The sequence below is a fragment of the Agelaius phoeniceus genome, chromosome 1 (assembly GCF_051311805.1).
Source record: "Agelaius phoeniceus isolate bAgePho1 chromosome 1, bAgePho1.hap1, whole genome shotgun sequence".
NCBI lineage: Eukaryota > Metazoa > Chordata > Aves > Passeriformes > Icteridae > Agelaius > Agelaius phoeniceus.
The window spans coordinates 34,426,896-34,450,886 of record NC_135265.1 but is presented as its reverse complement, the minus strand read 5'-3'; the positions used below and the strand labels follow the sequence as shown (position 1 = coordinate 34,450,886).

Below are 23,991 nucleotides of genomic sequence, written 5' to 3'. Positions count from 1 at the left end.
TTAGTTGTTACCCAGTTCTTTGAGGGTCATCATGATGTATTTCTGGAGAGACCATCCTTAAAAGTGTGCCAAATACCACTCTGTCCCAGAAGTCTGGGAGGTTTCACTGTAGGCATGTCACTGTGTTGTCCCTTTCAGCTACACACAGCTGTTATCTGTGAAGTGTCCACACCAAGTGCAGTTTCAACTAACATGACATACCAGTGCAGCACAAAATGGTTTTGGCCTGATATGCATCATAAGAATGAGATCTTAAGAAAGAACTTACAATTACAGATCATAAGAAAGAACTCATCAAGCAAAAGTGCAGTTGCTTTTCTTGCTTGAAGCACATTTGCTTGCACACTTAATGTTGTTTCTGTATTGTTTTAAAAATTAGCTGTTAAAGAGTTTCTACTTGACCTTTACAAAACAAGCCATTAAAAATCATCTTGTTAATAGGGGACCCTAGAAGGCCCTTCAGTAATGAGTGTGTTGGAGCAGACTGCATGGCTAAGCATGCATTGAAAAACTGATTGTCAGAAGAATCCAGTCTTGCAGGATGACTGGTGGATTGGGTCAGTAGCATATTAAAAATACAGGATGCCCCTATCAAGGGGCTAAAGTATACCCCTGCCAGATTGAAAGCAGCTTTGTCTACTTGTTCTTATGGAAAACTGAGTAGTGAGAACCTTGCTTGGTCTGCTTGATGGCTTCATCCAGTCCTTTGTTTCATGGGTTCTTAACTGCAGCAGAGATTGGACAGGATGAACTGATTTCAACCTGCTGTGACTTGGGACCTTCTGAAATGGCAAGAAGTAGGGTGGTTTGACCTACATGTCTTTTTATTTTCCTGAGTTGTTTTATTTCTCTTATACTTGAGCAGTTTTAATGCATCATTCTGTCTAGACATTTTTAGAAATAAATTGAAAGTGTTTAGTTATCTGAGGATGTGAGCTAGCAAGTTTCTTTCAGAGGCATTGGCTGAAACATCTTGCTTACTCTTTTTCAGAGTAAGTGGTGGAAACAGTACCTTTAATGCTTAGGAATTCTATGTTATAATCTCAATGTTGAAGAAGAAAATGAATTATTGGTGGAAAAAAATCTGGATTTTTAAAAAGCTAAATTCTTACAATGTAATATGGTCCTACTCATTATATTGCACCAACTAAATTTATTGGAAGTCTTCAGAACAAGGGGTAGGAACTGAAGTACAGCCCTTGTTACAATGAAGAGAGTTTGTTTTATGCTCCATTCCTAATGTGGTAAACTTACCCTTTGGTATGCATTATTTCCTGAATCAATAAATAAGCTGTAATGGAAAACGTAGCATTTAATAAGAAATGACATTGTATGGTTTTTTTTTTTTTTTTACAGACATCATAAAATATTGATTCTGCTATCAAACCTGTAGGAGATTAGTTTAACTTGCAGAAACTAGAGAATAGGGTCAGTTCATGTACATATTCTTGTTATTGTGACTGTTAAATATCTACCTGTAATTAATCTATTTTTTCCCCAACTTCCAGATAAATCATGATATTCTGGGGAAACGAGAAACTATATTAATGAGCATCAACTCCATAATTATACTTGTGGCTGCATAACAGGGATACAGTCATGTCATTTCTTTAGGCAATAACTTTTGCAAAGAAGTATTTTTAAACTGGTCATTAATTTTATGACCATAGAAATGAGATGCAAAATTTATGCTGTTGTCATTGGCATGGGTTCAAGGCACTACTGACATTATGTGTGATTGTAATGGAATGGCTGCCAACTAATGAGTCTATAGACATTTTGTTTGAGCATGCTTTGCTTTTAGATGTTTGATTAGGCAGCAATGCTTTCAATTATGCCTGCAAATTGTATTGAATACATTTACCTGATGCCCATTGTTGCTTTGTAGTTCGGTTTTCTATTACATAAGTGCAAGTTGAATGGTTTTCTTTAATTTATTGATGCTTTTTGGGTGTATTTTTAGATACTTGGCACCTGAAGAGAATAGTGGTTTGTGCTGCTCAACACTGACTCCTCTGACTGTTCAAGGAGTAACACATGGAGCTTGAAATGCAATTCTGACTGCTCTTACTCCATAGGTGGAGTATAAACTTCAATGCAACACTTTGATGGAGGAGCATGTAAAGTGGAGAAAGGGCAGAGTTTGCTCAGAGTGGGAATGTAGGAGATGACATAGGATCAACAGGAAGCCTCTTTGTGAACTGTCATGAGCAATTTCTTTGTATATTAACAGAATACAGTCCTAAGATATCTTTTAACCCTGACAGAACTAGGAGGCAAGAACCCCAAGGTTGACACCAGAAAGCAGTCCTTCTTTTATGCCAGTACATAAACACATTGTGAAATGTCATCTGTTACAACTCCAGAGCATAATGAGTCAGCTTTCTTATTGAAATGCCTGCAGTTCTTCTGTACAAATTAGATTATGGAAGAATTGTATTTTTCAGTGTATAATATAAATGGATGAAAACTGTTATTTATTTGCTACTATTTTTCTTTGCTCTAAAATAAAAAATGGAAGATTTTTTGGTTTAATCTAGTTCTGCATGTGTGCAGGTTGCTTGTACCTCTATCCAGAGTCTGCCACCTATTCTCCTCATTTTTCATGTAAAGTGTGGATACCTAAATGTAGTATTGTGTGACATAGGATTTGTATTTTGGTTCCGAGTGTCTTTCTCAGTGAGGGCTTTTTTCATGGAAGTCTTCAAGCCTTCTTTAGAATTTAAAATCTAGAGAATGCTTTGACAGATGTAAAGCACTGAGTGTGTAATTTCTTTCTTCATAATACTCTGAACACTTATCTTTTTTTGATTGTTTTGTTTTAAGAGCATTTTGAATTTGGATATTCTAGACATGAAACAGAAACTTGTTTTGTTATGAAGCTACATTCGGTCTTGCTATGGTTTCTGTTGTTTCAAATACAGTATATAATTGTGTCATGATTTTCATGCCACATAGCAACTAAAGCCCATATAGTCCCTCACTCCTTTCCCCCTGCTGGGATAGAGGAGATAATCAGAAGGGTAAAAGTGAGAAAATTCATGGGTTGATATGAAGTTGGTATAATAGGTAAAGCAAAAGCTGTACACAGAAGAAAGACATAACAAGGAATTCATTCATCACTTGCCCAGAGTAGGCAGGTGTTCAGCCATTTCTAGGAGAGCAGGACTTCATCACAAGTAAGAGTGACTTAGACAAACATCATCACTCTTAATGTCTCCTACTTCCTTCTTTTCCCCCCAGCTTTATATGCTGAGCATGGCATCATATGGTGTGAAGTATTCTCTTGGTCAGTTGGGGTCAGCTGTCCTGGCTGTGTCCCCTCACAACTTCTCGTGCACCCCAGCCCACTCACTGGTGTGGTGGTGTGAGAGGAAGAAAAGGTGTTGATTCTATAAGCATTGCTCAGCAGTAACTAAAATGTGCCTGTTTTATCAACACTGGTTTTAGCACAAATCCAAAACATAGCCTGATACCAGCTACTGTGAAAAAACTTGACTCTATCAAAGTCAAACCAGCACAATGATAGGTATATGTATGGTATGCCCTAAATATGTATGTAGGTATTGAAAATTCCCTTGTTCCTAGGTCATCTGGCTTTTAAATGAAAGTAAAGGACAAATATTTACTGATTTTGAAATCCTAAGTGTAACTGGAAAATGGCAATATGGTAACTTAGTGGAAGAGCAAGGCAACAGTGCAGCTTTGCAAACTTACATAATAAATTATGTGTTGCTGAGTGGGACAAAATCCTCTGGAGATGTTCTCTCTATGTGTATACTCACCTACTTGTCATCCACAAGTCTTATTCATTCAAATATACTAAGGTTTGCCATTCAGTCCATGAATTATATGTGCTGGAGTGTGGTGTTTCTGGAATTGTTTTCTTCTAGAAATACAGCCTAATATTTTAAATTTATGCTGGCACTTTCATGAAGGTTCAATGATGACATGTTTATGCATAGCTAATAAGAGGACATTTTTGATTGACAACCAGGGCTTGCTCATACACATATGTTCTATGCATTGTAGTACTAGTAAAAGTTTAGGACAGGAAAACAGTGGAACTTTTGGAATGGAGTGGAATGGAATTTTGCTATTATATTGTGTTTGCTCTTTTTAGATGGAGTGCATAATCTAATACAGATATATATAGGCAAAGAGAGACAGGCACCTGGTCTGTGGAATCTAAGTGTAAAAGATGATCATGCTGGGTATAAATAAGGCATAATATTTTCTGTTCATGTTCTATCTGTTCTGTGTTTTTCTGTTTGGAGGAAGAGGTGAGTTCTAGAGAGAAATAATTTACTTTTGATTGGTTTGACAGGTGTGATGAAGTGCAAATATTTTGATCAGATTAACACGATGACTGGAGTGCTACTTGGAGAGGACTGTGTCAAAAATAGGTTGGAGTCAGGTTCAGATTCAGAGCAGTTGTTAAATGGCATGGGAGCTTCAGAGGAAGCTTTCCTAAGAAAAGCATACTAAATTAATGAAGGGAAAGCCTAGCTAGTGTTTAACAACTTTTGAATGTAAAAGAGCTCCAGAAAAACAAATATCAGATATTGTTGTTTTAACTGCATGGAAAACTTGCTGCTTTTTACAAACAGTCATGGAGCTTTCTGTCATAGTCTCTGAAATTTCTGTATATTTCCATTATTAATTGGGAAGGGGTATAACTCGGCCATAGTTAGGCAATCCTACTGATGAATGCAATTTCTGCACCTGTGAAGAAGAATATTTTCACTATGCATGGGTTTATTTTGGATTCTTATAAATTAGTTTTCTGATCCAGTGCTCCAAAAGGGAGCACATAAATAGAGAAGGATATTTGGATGTCTCTGGAAAGCCTTTTGTGTTTGTATATAGCAAAAGGCAATGCTTGAACAATTTAGTGTTACATGATTTTCAAGAAATTTGAGGGCTATTTAATCTATTGGAGCATCAACTTTAGGATTCTGGTCTGATGATTTTTGTCATATTTAGCTTTTTCTCCTTCACAAAGATTTTTTTTTTTTTAGAGGCAATGTAGTTTGTTATTTTCCCCCCTCTTCTTTGCCTAGATGTGTTAAACATATCTGAGAAAATATGCTGAGTTTCAGGAAGAAGTTAAATTTTGCCTAATTAGGTGAAAGCCTCAACTAATATTGATTTCACTGTATTCTTCCTAGACTTTCTTGCTTATGCATGACACTGATCAAAGTGCATCAGATTAACTGATAATGTAGATTTTGTATCTATTGTAGCAGGGCTCTCAGTTGGGCAAGAAATTCATTAACAGAATGCAGCATTAAGCCACAGGTTGATACCAGGTGCTGCCAGGCAGCTATTCCACTTCTGGTTTCATGGGAGGAATACACAGAGTTTTGCAAGGCAGTGCCTAATTACAGTTAAGAAAAGTAAAAGTGGGCAGAGGTCACTGCTGCCAACAGTGGTTAGGCATTTCCTGGGAGTGAAGTTGCTGCAACTCCATCCTGCACTAGGACAGGCAGAACTTCGGAGCCTGGTGCTCTCCTTTATTCCTTCTGCCGGTGTTTTCTCTTTCCTGCCTCTTTGCTGTGGTGTTTCTTTCCCCCATTGTGAGAAGCTGCCAGCTGTGCAGTGCTGGAAGCAGGTTCATTATACGACAGCGTTTAGGGAAACTGCTCCAGCAGCATTTACACATCGGGTCAGAAGGTAACCCTAGAATGGCATCGCTCACAGCTGCGCTGGAGCCTGCCAGTGTCCATGAGAAATAGGACTTTTTCAGTTCCAGATAGGAATTAATATCCTCCTTGCTATTGGAAATACTTTTTTTCTGTGTGTTTGTGTGATAAGCTATTTCACTAGCAATGTGTATTGACTTTTACAGAGCTGGAAGATGAGGAAGAGTCAGAGAACTCTCTTTCTTCGCCTCCTGATAGCGTCTCAATAGCATCTGACCGATATGATAAAGAGGATGAAGCCCCTTCTGATGGTATGTGACACTGTTTACCTTACAAAGTACTAGGTTTGCCAGTTTGCTATGAGCTGATGTAATCAGATTCTTGTGATGCGAATGTTAGCGCTGGAAAACAGATAAACAGATAAGCAGCACAGCTGAATGCTTTTCTTACCTTTACAAGAACCTTTAAAGGAACTGAAGAGCTCTCTCTAGTGGTCCTAGAGCATAGTGAAGCTGTCTCAAATTTACACAGTGTTTCTCAACTCACGTTTTTTGATAACAAAGCATCTTCTGTAGATACATATGTTTTTAAAGATAGATCAGTGGCTAAACCAATGTGAATATTTGTAGTAACAAATTGTTTGTTAATTCAACATTATCAGATTCTTGCTTAATTTTATTTTGCTACTTAATGGCTTAATGTATTATTTATCTAATAAATAATGAAACAGTTTATGTGATTGATATTTTTCTGCAAACTCCATGCAGAATAGGTTCATAAAATATTAAATTAATTATTCCTACAGTGTTTCCTTCCATTAAGACAGTGTTTTGTACAATGTTTTTGTTATATAAATTTTAAGTTTGGGTTTGCATTTAGGAAAAGTCCACACTTCATAGCTGTTTTCCATGTTGTTTTATTTTGTATTCATTAAGTTCAATGCTAAATGCGACTGTTCTGAAGACATGAACAACTGAATATTTCAACAGTTAACAAGCTTGCTTTAGCATAGTGTCCATATTTTTGAGATTAGTTTATTGTATACATAATATAAACATCTTCTATGGATAATATATGGCAGTAAATTAAATATATGTACAAATAAATTAATGATGTATATTAATTTGTGGCACTGGAAGTTAGATAGACTTACTAGTGAATGATGTTTTCTGACATGATATGATGATCAAACTGTGCAGCTCCATCTCGAAATACAATTGCTGAATGAAAATATGCTTCCTGCAATGTAGCACTCCACATTTTATATTATCCAGATTATTCCCTTTGGAAACATAAATTGCTTTTATGAGGTATAAAATTATGTCTATTGCAGAACAGGGATAAGTCAAGTACATGCATAAGTGATAAACCTTCTAACCACTGATTCAGAATAATGCATTTTTTTATGTCCAGAACTCTGTAAAATGTATAACAATAATAATCACACTTTTTTTTTTTAATATTGAGCTTATTGCGTGTTGGCAGTGTGACCTTCAACTAAAAAAGTAAAACTAGGCCTTTTTGCTCTCTGGTTGAAATGTAATTATCAGTCAAATTGAGTATGGCTTTTAGAAAACACAAGCTAATTTTCAAAACTACAGATGAATGCAACTTTCTGTGTATTTATTTTTGCTTACAAACATAATCTTATCATTATTTCTAATTATAACTTAATAACATGTACTGATTGCATAAAGGGTATGTGACAAAATTATATGACTATTTAATAGGAGGTATGATTATAGAATTGTTTCAAAACAGTTAATCAAGAGAAAAGTGATAACGTTCATAACCTAAATAATGAACGGCTGGAGAATGCTGATGCAAGAGTATGTGAAATACTGTATGAATTTGTACAGATGGATGATTAATTTTTAGCCTCTTTTGGAAGTTATGAGAGGAGCTGTAATAGCTGCTGAACAATATCTTGACTATTTCATACCAGTTTAGGTCAAAATATAGAGGGTACAATTCTTTTATATTTGAGGTGATTTTACCTTGCTGGTCTTTCTGTATTTTATGATAAATCCTCTTTAATTACCTAGTGGGAGTGTAACACGAAGAAAATTTGAGAAAAGGTGATAAATTCTGATCTGTAAATACTTAATTTATTGGGGTATACAGTGTTCCTCTTTTTCTCTTTGAATGTCTAATGTGTCATTCTAAGACCGTTTTGATTTTAATATATATAATCCATCATTCCAGTCTAGCCACCTAGCCTGTGTATGAAAATATATGTTGGGAAAATCTTATAAGAGGTGGATTGATCCCCAGAGGTGCCATTTGTTTCAGTTCTAATAGGCATAAATGGGTTTCTTGAAGCTTAATACTGTATTTTAGTTTTTTTAGCGGTCTGTTAATGTTCAATATTTAAATCCTACTCAAGGAACAGGGTCTGTAAGATGGTCTGTAGATGTTTGATTTTGTATAATTACCAGTTCAATTCAGCAGGGCTCTGTACAGATCTAAAACCTGATTTGTGTAGGATCAAGGCTCTCAGCGTTAACAGAGGGCCCTATCTGTAGGTAACCGAATTGAGGTGGTTTTTATTTATGTTGGAGTCCATATTTATTTTTATGTAAAACCTTCTACATATATTTTCTGCTAAAAAGCCCCAAGGCATTTCTCTTTATATACTTGAGTTAGGCTGCAACGTTTGTATGACTTGCCAAAGTGTCGCAATTTGACTTTGCAGCATTACTGTCAAAACATAATTTGTGAAGGCACACGCTTGGTAACAGATAAAGAATTAGTGTATTATGTGTATGTTACAGTCATTGTAAAATCCTGGAGTTTTTGTGTGACCTTTGTCTAATGGTGTATTAATTACAAGAGGGATAATCCATTTAACAATAAGTATGGGATAACTAAATTAGCACAGGTCACCTAAAGGCCTTTTGTCAAATCTGATTGTTATGTTGTCCTTTTGACTTTTACCTTATGGTAGGCACTAACAAAGTATCTAAACTTTGATGGATTATAAACTCTAAACATGATATGTATTTTTCATAATGCTAATGTAATTTTCTAGGTACTGAAAAGGTCAAACCCCCACGTCTCTGTGTGCATTCTAAGTCTGTCTTTCCTTTTAATATTTCTTTTTCTCTGTTCCTCTGGTTCAAAAGTTCACTCAGTTCCCAAATGGCCACCTAATTTTCCAGTTATTCCCTCAAGCCATATGTGTTTTGGTTTCTTTATGGTTTATTAGGTACTGTAGGAAAGTAGCATAAGTTATATCATCTAATGAAATTCAAGCACACTTCAGTGATGCTTTGACTTGATTGCTGGCAGCAATTAAATCACAATGAAAGGGAATGATGCATGGGCTTACATGTCCAGACACCCTACAGAAATTGGAAGAGGGATAAAACACAACAAAACCCCCAAACAAAATAACAAACTGAAAAACAAGACAGACCAAACAAAACAGCACAGCCAGGCACTCTGGTCTTAACTTGATTTTTTTTTTATTGGCTAACAGCCTGATTGATAGCAAAATCATAACTTGCTGTATGCTAACAGGCAGAGTTCACTTGTAGGTTATTGTGAGCTGATAAAGGGTTAGATGGAGTTTTGATTTTCGCATTGGTCCTTGGTGCATCAGATTAATGGAATTTCAATGAGAGACTGGAGTAGTCACAGCTTTGTCAGAAAAACAGATGGAGATTCTATAGCCATGTCTGCTCATTAATACCAGTTGCCTGAAAGGTGTACTACTTCTCTATACAAAAGACTCAACATAATTGATTTTTGAGCGAGGTATTTTTTCACTTATTGATGACTAGGTTTCTTGCAACTTAAATGACAGGTTTTTGTATAGTACATTGTATAACAATGTTATGTCTTGTAATTTCTTACTCCCCTTCCATCTGTGTATTGAAGAATATATGCACTGGGAAATACATATGTCTTGATTAGTTAAAAACCAAAGCACACCAAAATACTTTAAAATTGAAATACCAAGATTTTCTTTCAAGTTGGAAACAAACTTACTTTTGGTTGAGAACTAAATGGGAAAAAAGTTACTGTTTTTCATTTAATTTTCAAGTTTCCTAGTTATTAAGTGCAGGTTCAATGGCAGGCTTAAACTTTCCTGTTTAATAACACTGTAATCTTCTTTTATAATATATAGGGATTTTTTTCTTTTTTTGGTTTATGGTATGGTAACCTGATTTTATAGTAAGAAATGTCACTAGTATTAAAGGACCAAACTTTGACTTTGTAACTGGACCTCTGAGGAAGACATGTCACTTTGGCTCTGCAGGGAGTGTGTAATTGGATAATTACTGGATCTAAAAGATCACAGAGAATGCTGTGATGAAATAATTTAGATCATCACCATTTCTATGGAAGGTCTAGAAATGTTGCCTTGAGAAGGTAAGGATGAAAGAAGTACTAAAAATGTGTCTGGGGACCTGTATGTTCTTCAGATTATCACATTTGGCTATAGCTTATGAATAAAATATGCTTTTTAGTAGAAAATTTTTAAACAGTCTGAGAATCTCTTATTAAATTTCCCCATAGTTAAAGTGGAGGAAGGTAGGGCTCGACCAAGCAAAACTGGTCACTTGGAGAGCTTTGAGGAAAAAGAGTAAATGAAAAGATTGTGTTTTAACTGTTTGTCGTCAAAGTGCAGTCTTGAAAACGAGCAAAATTTATTGCTCCTGCAACATGATTTTCTTGCTAGAATTTTTGGATGAAGCAACAGGCATCCGCACTCTGTTTTCATGTAGTTTCTTTGGAAAAGTTCTGTACAAGTCTTTGCAGGCTGGAGTAAACTATTTTACATGATATATAGTATTTACTTAATAGGAGCATCACGTTTTGCAGTTTGATTGATCAAGTGAGAATGAAAAATTGTGTGACTGAATTTTGCATGCTGTTTCTATTTACATGTTAAGTCTCAAATACAAATACTGATTAAGCTTTTCCCCCCCTTATTTTCTTATTTGTTAGGCCTGGTCATTTGAATACTGTCATTGAAGAAGGCTGGTAGAGTTCAGTATAAGGTTTTATCTTTGTGCATACACACAAGTGTTTTCCCACTTCTTGCAACTACATTCATACTAAGTTTATTTTTGTGGCACTATATTAAAGCAAAAAATGTTTCTCAGTTAAGCACTGCTAGCAACTAAGCTATCAAAGGTTGGAGAATGGAAAATACAACTAGGAATTTCTATCCTTTCTCCTTTTGCCCTTCTTATCCCTCCAGTCTTGTCTTGGTATACCACTTTTTAGTAACATAATAATGTACATGGAGAGGATGTTTGGTTGTCTTGGGGACGACAGCATTGGAAATTTAAGTGAGTTATTGTAGGAGGTTAGTTATTTACTTTGAGTATTGGGGAGAGAGGTACAAACTTAATTGCATGACAGCCACTCAAAGGAATGAGAAACTTCTTTATTTGTCTTGGTTTTCTCATAGGCAGATCTCATTGAAGGCAGAAAACCAGGTACTTTAATATTCCTTATATCTCTTTTAATATTCAAGATTGAATAAAAAAGGTCATATTGAGGGGAAGTAAGGTCTAGGTTTACTTGGACAGCTGATCTTCAGTGAGAAAACATGGCTTCTACTTTATGCTCCTACTAAGCACTGGCTGGAGGGCAGTAGCCCATCCCGTGAAAAATGCGTAAAGACTGGACTTTGGCATGCTAACTTTATTTCAGGGGATGCTAGTTCTTGTCAGAATTTTGAAGGGGATTTTGACTCTGCATTTTTGGCTGAGAAAGGCAATATGATGATCAAAAATGTTGCTTTCAACATAATAAATTTTAATTAGCAGCACAGTCTTAAGCAGGAAGATTGAAGTTTAAAATTCCTGAAGTGGTGTGCTGAGGTTGTCAGAGGAGCAATGTATCACTACAAATTTAGGCTGTGTCACTTATGGACAGTTTAGATGTCATCCAGAATACAATCTTTTACAAGCTGATGGAACACAGTGAAAAGTAAAACATACCAAAGAGGAACTTAAAATATGAAGCTTTTGCTTTTAAATTCTGTTATTTAAGGATATTGGTACATGTGGGACCAACCATATGAGTGTAAATTCCCAGATGCAATTCCCTCTTCTCTGTTTGTTTAACACATGAGAAGAGGGTGCCAACTTTGTTGAAATTGTGAAAAGCTGTAAAGAAGATCAACTGCTTGTTGAATAGGAGAGACCTTAAGAGTAAAATCAATGTGTCACCCACAGTCAGCCTGAGATGTTTCTTGGTGGGCACCTGTCTCATCTTTCCTAAAAATCTCTACTGGTGCAGTTGCACTGTCCTTTGGGCAGTTTGTCCCAGTGCTGCACTCTGCTTGCTAGGAGAGAATACATACCCTAAACTCCATCAATCTGTTGACATTTGACTCTCTTTTGTCCATAAAAGACATGGTAATAGTATATTTTTTTTCCCTCTGTAATGAATGTAATGAATATTTTTGAATAGAATTTTTATAACTTTCCACATGTATCTGCTTTTGAAACCTTATGAAAAGAACAAACAACTGAACTGCTTGGTTGCTTCCTGGTTTGTCTGTAGGATCCATACCAGTGCATATAGCAGCAATGACTTAGATGGAGAAGCAGGATGTTTAAAAAAAAGGTGTGTGTGAAATATGCAAAGCTAATCTAATTAAATTTGATTTAAAACATTTGTACAGAACATAAGGGAATAATTTCTGATAGGAAGCAGAAGTTTTAAGTGAAATTTTGGCCCTAATAAAGTCAACAATAAAGTTAAAAATGGCATTGTGTAGGTTAACAGTGTGTACAAATTGATGATACTAAAATGTTTGAACTTCTAATTATCATGATGAAAAACTTCCCATCAAACAATAAACCCCTGTGTTCTTTTAACATTTACCTTTCTCCCATGGGAGAGATGACATGGTTTGTTGCTCATTTTATTTCATCTATGTTGCTTCAGTGACTGAACACTAACAAAACAGCCATGTATACTCCACCACTACGTAAGAAAATATCAACCAAAAAACCCCTAAACAATGACTTGCTTAACCCATTTCTTTTTCATATTAGATCATAATTTTATTCAAGATATATAACAATACTGTGGTTAAAAAAAAAAGCCCAGAAAGTTGAAGTGAATAGATTTTTCTGTTTATGTTATATTGCTTGTTGGCCTAATGTTCTTCTAATTCGGTTCTTATACATCACAAATAGCTGACATCAAAAGGAAGAGGAGATGTTTTTCTTCTGCCTCTTGGATATGCAATAAGCTTTTCAAGTAGGTTTTGGAGGCAGTTAATTATGATTTTAGGACCTTATTGGTGCTTTATCTTGACCGAGTGAATTTCTGCCTTCTGATTTCCCTGTAATTCCTCTTTCTTCCTGCCAAGCAGTAATGGTAAGGCAGCTTCCATTCTGCTCCTTACTCCTTTCCTCCAAGAACCAGAAAGATGCATCACTCACAGATGATAGCACAGCTTCATGCTATTCCAGTGGCACCTTTAGGTGGGTACCAGAGGAGACCGAGTCCAACAGATTGGTGCTGCTTGGCATTCAAGGCAAGAGGCATCTTTTCCTTCCTGAGATCTACCATGTGCGACAGAAAATTGGGTCTGCCTCTAGCATATGCTATGTAGTGGTCACAAACGTCTCGGGGAGAAAAAGTTCTACAGAACCATAGTGTTTTGTTTGTTTTAGATTAGATCAGAACTGTTTAAAGCAATGGTCTGTGTGGCAATTAATATTTTGTCTCAAGGATGAGGCTTTAGAAGCCCCTGGATATAGGAATATACTGGGGAAAAAAAAAGTACAAGCTAAGATTGGCATTTCTTTCTCTGAATTGGTGATTAAGAATTCGTGCCCCTATTTAATTTATTGCATGCATGAAGTGTGTATAAATCCTAATGAACAGAAGATTTTCCCCATGTTCCTATTTTTGTGTATTAATTGATTAGTACTTTCTGTAGAGGCGCTAAGTGAAGCTTTAGATCTTAAGCAAGAGCAAAGCCAGGCCTGTTTTCTATCAGGCATCTTGCAGTCCAGGCATTAATTTTAGTGAATTTGTGTTTGTTTCCTTTAAAAAAAAAGCAAGCTTGCAGTGGACTAATATTTGTGAATTTTGAGATCAAATTTGAGTGGAAAATAAAAACTGTGTCATGAAAAGGTTTATTGAATGGTTTTGCAAAAAAACTCCCCCACAGTAGATTCAATCTTTATGGTATCCACTGAATGGACAAGTTCATTACTGGCCTTCTCAAGAAGATTTTGCAGATAATTGTTTGCTGCTTAAAAACTTTCAGCAGGAACCATACTTCTTTGGACATCTGTCACTCAGCAGTATTAGTATGATACTTTCCTAGTAATTTTTATAGATGTTTACTTGGATTACATACAATAGTAGGATTTAAGTATAGTAGAGTAGCAGACTAAAATTGCTGAATGTCATATTTTCTCCAAACTAAAATTACTACTCCAATTTCTTAACTTATATTAGCTACACATAGCCTAGTCATCACTAACGATCGCTGTAATGATGGGTAATATCCTAGGAGTATCTTGGTCTTGTCTTCTCTATTGCTGGCAGTCAGAAAGTTTTGATCCCCTTTTGGGCAGGGAATTATGAATGAACCTACACTACACAATGGAGGAAGACCTCTTCTGCTCTAAACAAGATTTTCCTGTCTTCTCTATATATACTCTGCCTGCCTGGACACACGTTCCTTAATGCAGGGTACATCAGAGCCTGATAATACCTTTTCAGGGGTATCCTGTTTTCATATAAAACAATTTTCATTACTTAACAGGCAAATTTTGTGTTTCTCTGCATCATAGAATCATAGAATGGTTTAGGATGAAAGGGACCTTAAAGATCATCTAGTTCGAACTCCGCTGCCATGAGCAGGGACACCTTCCATTAGACCAGGTTCTTAAAGCCCCATTCAGCCTGGCCTTGAACACTCCAGAGATGGGGCATTCACAGCTTGGACCTGGATGATGTATAAATACTCACAATATATATTGAATATGTGTGTATATATGCTTCACATATCTGCACTTGTGCATCACTGCTCTGCATTGAAGAGGTAAAAGAAAAGGATTAGTGTTGAAATAATACGAATGGGAGCAGAAGGATATTTAGACCATGTACATGGCTGTGCAATAAAAATGAAAATGGGTTGGGGGCAAGTGAAGTGAAGGTGGTCCAAGTCTTTTTGGTAGGTTAATAGGATGTGTTCTTTTGCAAGGATGGGTACAGGAAATGGGCCTTACTATTACAGTTTCTTGGAAAAGAAGTTAATCCAAGTGTTGTCACTGACTTCCAATTAAGAAAAAATTACCTTGCCTGTTTTCACAGGACATTATTCTTATAATTCTGTCTATTTTGTATTTAGTAATTTGAATATTACGGATATGAAGATAGTGGGGGGAAAAACTTTTAGTTTTCTAGAACTGCCTTCCTTCTAGTAGGAGTGGATTGATTTTTCTCTAACAGCTTCTTCAGAAGTTATCTTTAATGCTGTATTTTATCAGAAACATAATTGGTGAGACTTCCACAAACTTGTTTGATCAAAGATTTTTGAAATATTTTAGCAAAATGGCTACTTGGTACTTGTATGTGTAAAATAACTGCATGTTAAGAGTTGAAAATACACAAAAGAATGTAGTCATATTGAAAAGTGCAAAGATGTTTTTGTCTGTAATCTTTGTAGATAAAATTTGGAATTTCATGTCAAAAGTAAAACCGCAAGACAAAAACTTTTTTTTTACTTGTTAGCAACATTATATCTGCAAATTTCATTTGGAAATATGGACTGTGTAATGCAGTTGACAGAGGTACATTTAAGTACATATTGCTTTTTTAATGTATGGCACACCTTTTTTTTTGCCTTAGATTGCTGTAATCTTCCAGTGCTCTCATTCACTTGAGCGATATTTAGAATGTGGTATAAAAATAATGTGAAAATGCCGTAGTGAGCTGGTGATAATTGATTTACTCCATCACACTGAAATGCCTCTTGTTTTCCTCTTCCTCCTCCCTTGGGCAATAATCATGGGATCAAGCTGCCAGTCTGTAGATATAATTTTTCCAGCAGTGCCATCTGGCTCCTTGGCACTGGAAGTTGTATTGGCTTCTTTGCTGTTTCCACTGATTTTTGTCAAATGTTAGTCCGTTGATGAGACATCTTTTGCGAGTGGGTGCTGATTTTTTCTGCCCCCCAAATGGATGTTGTTTTTACAATCGGTATTGTAAGGGACCACTTTTTATTTTTTTTTAATGGAATTTAGGACTTAACATATTAAGATTGCTTTGAGGAAAAATAGGATTTATATATAAATTGACTTCTTTCATCTATGTTGAAAATAGTTTCTCAGGATTTTGTATGTTTTTAATAGCCCTAGCTTCATGTCTTCATACAGATTTTTAAACATCTTCAACATTAATGTAGAATTATTTCCTTTTTATATTTGGAAACTGACTTTTCAAAGACATGATAAATGAACGATAAGAATTTGTAGGGTCTGCGTTACAGACATAACAAGCTTTATGTTTTTGAATAAATAGCCAACGAAGCTCTCTTTTTTTTCTCACAGGACTACAGTTTTATTTTTGCTGTCAACTTTTCTAAAAAAAAAAAAAGATTTAAAAATGAAAAAATGGTGGCTTAATAGAAAAAACACATCTGAGTTTCTTTATTCTATTCCAGCCTTAGATGCACTTCACTGCCATACAACATATAATGATGGTATTGATAAAGTGTTAGAAAGGAATGTTCTGGAAATAGTATTTTAATGGGGTGGGAAGTAGGAGGAAAAGCCCGTTGATTTGAACTATTTTTGTAAATATTATTAATATTCTTACTAGTTTATTTAAAAAAAAAAAATATTTCCTATACTGGTCAGAGATATTCAGTTAGAGAAGAAAAAAGCCTGAGGAGCTGAGGATTCCAACCACATAAGAGGAACAGAATTTCAGATTACACATTTTTATTTTATGTTGTTAAAAAAACCCCAAACTCTTGAATATTGTATGTGAATTAAAAAAAAATCTGAAGCCTGTTCTGTTGTTAGGTAAGTGAACTCCTATTAATCAGGGTAAGATGAACTAATTTAAATCCTGTATATATATATATATATTAATTTATATTTCAACCTGCATTTTCAACTGCTGTGTCTCAGATGAATGAATTATACTCATCCCTAGGTGTAAATATGAATTTTCTTCTGTGTTGAAAATATTTACTTAAAGTTATTCAAGGTAACATTGGAAATTCTCAAACATGAACCGTTGTATTTAGTTGGCCTATTTGAATATTTTTATATTATTATCCCTAAAAGTAGAAAATAATAAGCACTATTTCTTTATCATAGTCTCAGTACTATCCTAGTGCAATGCCTTTATTAATAAAATGCTATTAGACTGGTATTTAAATCAATATTTACTTGTTTTCCCAGCATTGGAGAAATTGTCCAGTACTGGAAATGATAGGATTAAAAATCTTGTGTAGGACAGGAGGGCCTTGATGGGATTTTTGTAGCAGTTGCTTTGAATTAAATTTCAAATATCTCCTGGTGTCTCTTTATAGTAGCCTTTTAAAGAAAACAGCTATGACAGACAGGGTGTCTGAATGCAGGTCTCATCAGTAACTTGACTCACACACAAAGTGGGTATTTTTAACATATGAGTTCAATTGAAAGAATCTATAGAAAGGGCTATAATATCAAAGTAAGGCAAGCATAGGAAAATATGCATGATCTATTGTTAATAGCAAAAGTGTAAGTCTAGTCTCACAGAATATATTCTCTCATGAAAGATTTTAAGGGCATGGGTATATCATGATTTTCTAAAATAGCATCAAATTTTCTTTTTGTTAGTACGTAAATGTGAAGATAGAACGTTGCTGCTAATCAATTGTCTGGGATGCCACCTCATTAAGATTTACACGATCATCAAAAATGCCCAGAATTGTTTGTTGCCTATATCCTAACTCAAATATATAAAGGGGATACCACAGCATTTTTCTTTAGAATCACAGGGAGTTCAGTGACCTTTTGTGGCAAATTATGTAGAAAGAAAATATTTATATTCATTTAAAATAACCTCCATGAAGAAATAGTCTCATTACCCTGTTTGATCAATTCCTTGCAGCCTGAGCTGTAGCATGCTGCTATTGCCATTGGTTGATGGAATACACTGAGAAGTGGCTAATGGTGATGGTGCTCATCAGGACAGGGTTCAGCCAGCGGTCAGCAACAAATAATTCAAGACTGTTTCTAAGTTTGTGGCTGGTGGAATTTGCTTCTTGCCCCAAGCCAGCAGCATTGCTGAGCTGGGCTATTTGATTAGAGGAGAAGCATATTTGCTTCTTAGCAACTGCACATTTGCACAACACACAGACCTATACTGCCTCCAAAGGTTTGCCTTTTGTGATGGTGGAATAATACTTTTCTGTTGATTGACAGACAAAAGAGATCTTTGCAATGCAGAGGAGTTTACAACAATTTTTTCTTTGTCTTTTGTAAACTTATCAGAGGTGCTTTTTAATTTAGCACTGCCTGGTGCAGATTTGTATATGCAGCAAGACTGGCCATGATTTGAACTGCATTTAAGCTATTACTGCTATGCATATTTAAAGGACAGATGCACACTTATGCTTAATCATTGGTGTGTGCAGCTTTTTCCCCAGCCGGTGTACTTAATGGAAATTATTTTCTACTGTATTTTCAAATAATTTTTTATATGTATACTGCTATTTCCTATGCAAGAGTGATATTCCTTTTACAGAGGATAATGATAAACTGAAAACTGCTCTATTCTTAGTGCTTTTTTTAATACATGAACAAAATTGTGGCAGTGATCGCAATTTTAATAGTGTGTGTGTAATTTTGGATGTAACGTTTCCCACAGGAAGTGAGTCTACAGGAGAAAATGTGTCTAGTCAGTAGAAGGCAAAGGTATTTATAACACTGGTAATCCTTGAAAGAAGACAATTTAGGAAAAAGGAAACCTAAGATTTACAGTCCTAGGAGGCCAGGACAAGGAAAAAGCAAACTTTTTTTTTTATGGTTTTACAGCTCTTTTCACTCCTGGTCTTTATTTTATTGTGGAAGATTCCGTACTGCCATAACAATAAATAACAATAAATCACTGATGTGGTTACTGAAGTGTTTCATGAAATAGAAAGTACAGTTAGTGTTAATGTGAATTTCTGCAGATATCTGCTTGCATATTTTCCTAAATAAAACATATCTTTTAACTTTCATAACTCAAACCAGTGAGTACATTTCTAAGTAAATTTTATAGTCAATTAAAACTGTATCTTTTAAGGGATAGGGCGATTTAAAGGAGGAGTGAACAATAAAAGGACTGTGGGCTAATGTAAGCATTCTGGAATTTACTTATTAATAACCATTTCAGTGGCAGTTCAGACCCAAAAGGGGAAAGCAAGAAAACACTCTGATATGGTGAAGCAACAAAAAGCCCCAAATGTCCCTCTTTAAATCAATATTAATAAAACCTATAAAACTTCTAAATCCTTTTTCAATTAGGATTTTTTTTAGTCAGATGAACATTTTAAAATGAATTATCATCAAAATTTTAGGGTTTTAAGATAATTTTGGAAATTATGGGATGAGGCAAAATGAAAGCAGTGGGGTTAATTGGTGGCTGTTTTGGGGAACAGGTATTCAGGGTGTGCACTTCCTGGAAGAGAAGGAAGCAAAGTCTAGGTATAGATACAGCCATAGTTTTGGAGGCCCTGGAAGGGCCCTGGAAGTTGATGACTGACTTCATTCTCTTCCTTGTTAAATTTGCTGTGTGTACATATATATACACATGACTTTTTAATGTTTCAATGTGCTGGTAGGATTTCACAGTCATTTTTGAAGGTGTTAGCTTTGGCTTAATTTCTGAGACATTCAAAGTTGTGATAGTGTGATAGGATGACTGCTTGTTATGCTGCTGAATTGCCAAAGATGCTTGGCATAATAAATAAATAAATAAGTCGGACTGACTTATTTTTATACCTCAGTACCTGTTAACGTGTTCCCTCTGTTCTACACAGATCTTACACTTCTGTTACTAATAGATGCACAATAAATTAGTTTTGGGGTTTTCTTTTTGTTGATTGGTTCTTTTTCTGATAGCAGCCAGCCTTTTGCAAAACTAAGGTTTTTGAACGAAGTAACTAAAAGTAGGAGTTGCCATGTTATTACTTTCAAGAGGCAGCAGTACCCAGGGTAGAATGCAGCAGCTCTTACAATGGCACTATAAACAATACATAGCAATTTAAGAGCAGGATGTGAGGAATATTTTACCTAATTGAAATGACAGGGGGGATTTTGCATAGGTAGAAGCAATTATTCATACTGGAGGTGGGCCAGAATGCTGGGGTTATTCCCCTCATCTTGCTAATTAGGCTTTCAGTTTCATTAACAGTCATTGAGATATTGGGTGACTGACTTGTGTATGCACATAGCCATAATACATATAAAGAATATTTTATTTAATTATTGTGGTTCATTTTTGTTTTTATAGCTGAAGAGGGGTAGAAATAAGGAGTGTTTTAATATATGCAGAACATTGAATAGTATGAAGGCTGAAGGCAGCATGGCTATGTCTATTTTTGGGTACACTAAGGCCATAACTAAGACACTACCATATTTATATTAGCAACATTTTATTACCTTTTTAAGATGGAGTTTACAAGGGTTTCTACCTTTACTAATGTGTATGTTGAGAAGAGAAATTAATCCAGCTTTGTTGTGCTTCCAGGATGTTTTCAACCTGGAATGAATTCAACTTTGAACAGGTCTGAGGAATCTACAGTTCTTGTTGCATTTAAGCCTTAATTTAAGAAGTATAACCTAATGCACATGGCATCTTTAAATTCCCCTGTCACTCTAATACATTTTCATTTTTTTTCACCTGCCCCTGTTAATTGCCTTTGTCCTTCAGAAACAGACATTTTGAGGGAGGTTTGTTTTCCTTTTCAAGGATTGATAATGAGGTGCAGCGATTCATAACATAGCGTTGATATCAAATAGCTGCTTGTTGTATTTTGGAAAGGGCCTTGAGTGTCTGAGCCTTTATTAAATCTCTAGGTTAGTCTTTTTTTCAACTGAATTCTCCTTTTCCAAGCTCTGTGATTGGGAATGTCAGGTAGAGAATTTTTTCACCTTATTTGCAACTAAAGATGACTCAGTTCTTAAATTAAAAATAGCCTTTAATGAATAAAATTACCGGATAGAAATCAAGAAGGTGAAAATATTGTACAAAAAGCAGATCTGTTGAGTCAAAATGTTTAAAAATCTGAAAATCATATGTATGAAACTGAACAAGCTAAACGAATGAAAATCACTTTAAAACTGAGAAAAAAATTGTTTCATTCAGAACTGGGGTGGTTTAGGTTGTTACCTGGGTTCCTCTTCTAACAAACAAAACAGAACAATGCTGTTATAAGGTAGCATTATAATAAGGAAAAGTGTGGTTATAACATAACTATCCATTCTGGTTCCTATTATTGAGTAGATGTGGCCATAATTTGTCCTTTTGGTTTGATAATTACATTGATGGTCCTCGTGGAATTATTAATGAATTCTTTGTGACTGAGAGTCAATTGTCTAGCTCTGATGGCTTTTTCATGTTAGTTTCTTCATCTGTAAGATTGCTCTAAGTAATATACCAGTGATTTGTAAATATTTTGAACAGAGTTATCCTTGCATGTTGTATTTCTCTTACATGTCCAGAGGCAAATTCCCTTGTCAGTATGTTTTATAGGTTAACACGAGTACTGTTGGATAAAATAATGCTAATGAAATCAGAACAAATAGAACAGCAATTAGTAATTTTTTTTTTGTTCAGTATACCGCTGATCTTGCACAGAAATGAGTTTTGGTAGTGATATAAGACAACACGTAATGGTATAGATAATTCATGAAAAGTTGATTCATGAGTCTTGTTCATTAGTACTTGTCTCAGTGACTCTTGGTGTTCTTGGTGTTCTCCAGTACCATTTTGTCAGGTGTTTTTGAGGATTTGTTGTCAAAGTATCTTAATTTTAGAGAATTTCAAGTCTATATGGGGAGATCTTAGAGTGCATTAGCATGTTATAGATGCAAACACTTTTGTGGGAAACAATATCAAAATTAATCTTTATAATGACTAGATTTTTATTTTGATACGGTTCTGTTGGTAATGATTGATTGGCTGCTTTTGGGAGTTCAGTTTATGGAGAAACTGAAACTGAATAAAAAAGCCAGGAAAACTGGCTAAGTGCCAGTAAATGAGGTAATGTATTTTGCATATGTCACTTTACTTTCATTGCATCAAGGCAGTTTTAGAATCCTCTGCTGTATGTATGAATTTGAATAATTTCATGCTCCAGAAAACCTAATCAGGGTAAGATCAAGAACTGGGAGAAAAAGTTTGGAAACAGATGTGCAAATATACTCGTGGAGGGGGGACCTAGGTTGTAGAGGAGGTGTGTAACAGGAAGTGAAATTAAATTCTTGTGGCTGTTGAAGTCCACAGAAATCTCTTCTTCCTTTACTAGAAATATAGCTGTCAACTAAGAAAATGCCCAGGTAGTTAGGAATACAACAGTATTACTTTATGCAATGCCACTTTCTTATTATTACTTCCATATTACTATATTGAGGCTTTAAAAGTCCACATTCTTTTGATGTGCTACTTGTTCACCACTTCAGGGTGCATGTGTTCTTTACGTGGGGAAAGATGTAGAGTGTCAAAAGTTTAAATCCTTAAACTAAAATAAGTTGAGTTTTACGGTTGCTCCTTTGCTTTTTGAGTGACAGAGTTTAAAAAGTGCATATCCAAACTGAGGAAATTTTGACTTGGGTTGGTGGAACTGCCTCCATTTTCAATGACCTATTAGCATGTGTTATAAAACGGCATTTTCACTTGACATGATTTTATATTTGAAAAGGAAGAAAGAAGAAGGCAACATTATTAGAATTAAAAAATGGGGTTTTTTGAAAACCATTTCATTTATATAATCAGAGTCATCTTGCTGTTTACGATAGGGACACTCTTTCATGGTGTTCTCACTTTTCCTTTGTCAATTTAAGGTATGCTCTAGGAGTCGCAGAAGAAAGTGTGCAGTTTTCTGAAATGCAGGAATCAGTACATCTGTGACATCCCAGTCTTACACATGCTGGAACCTTCCCTCCGCCCCTTCTCTCTCCCTCCCTCCCTCACACTTACATTACTTTGAAAAAGTGTGTGGGTGCGGCAGGGAAAGATCAGTGGCACAGCAAGCCTGAAAATGAAATGTTTTTCCCTTTCTAAAGACAAGACTTTTTTTAAAGACAAGCATAACGAAACCAACAACATTTCACAGCATTTCTAGAAAAGATGTGAACACTGTTTCTCTGTTATGAAGAGGAACAGTGGAGGCAAAGTAGCTGTGACCAAGCTGTGCCCAAGATTGCGAAAGGAGTCTGGTTAAGAGCCAGGACTAGTTCTGCGTTTTCTAGCTCCTGCTTACATGGTAAGATCTCTTCGTTTTGTCTCACACGTTCCAGCTTTCTGAAGTTTTTGACAATTTGAAATGGATATTAAGGGGACATAAGGTAAACTTTTCCCCCCCCTGTCCTCAGAACCACATCATTTATTAAGAGACGTCATCCTAATGTGTATACAACTTCCAGGGCTTTGAGTGTTATTGTAAATGGTAAAAAGACTCTTTGGTTGGATTTAGACTGATGCTGCCTTCTGAAGTACAAGAGGTGTTTGTAGTTTTGTATAATGTCTTAGTTTTAATAATATTATTTTAATATGAAAATGTTGGTGTTTCTTTAACTGTTTAAAAATAGCATATCCTGCTTTGATTTTTCAATATCAGAAAAATCATTTCAGTTTAGGACCCAGCACCACCTCCCCCTCCTCAGGAGTTACAGAAGTGCATTAAACTGCTGATACAGACACTAAAACTGTGAGTTTTCCCTTACTGGCTCATTTGAAGTTTTTTTCCTTTTTTTTAATGAGAAAGGTGGTGGTGCAATTTAAAGGCTGGTATATAGACTATACCAAAAGTAGTACAGTGCACTCTGGAGGCAACAGTACAATGCTTTCTATCTTAAAGATCACAGATAGCTTATATAAACTAGTAGAAAAGTTTATGAAAGTTACTCTTCAACTTGCAAGTGAGTGAAGTGATTTGGCTTTACTTTAAACAGCAGCCTAGAACTGAGCTGCCTGAGTATTATCATTACTCTGAAGCAGCATAATTACCATTAGAAGAGAATTGGTTCCTTTAAGGGAAAAAATAATGAAGGGAAAACTTCTTAAAATGAGTTTTATTACATTTTTCTTATAAAATTAGTCTTTCATTTTGTTGATTAATGCTTGAGTTTAAGATTCTGATGTAGGC

General features: G+C 35.4%; 1 protein-coding gene across 1 annotated transcript in view; it reads left to right on the top strand.

Moving 5' to 3' along the window:
• SKAP2 (src kinase associated phosphoprotein 2) overlaps window positions 1-23,991 on the top strand; it is a 120,628-nt gene that overhangs the window by 17,098 nt on the left and 79,539 nt on the right. The window contains exon 4 of the mRNA XM_054633499.2: window positions 5,852-5,956. Within this exon, the coding sequence (XP_054489474.2) occupies window positions 5,852-5,956 (105 nt within the window). The remainder of the gene's footprint in view (window positions 1-5,851; window positions 5,957-23,991) is intronic.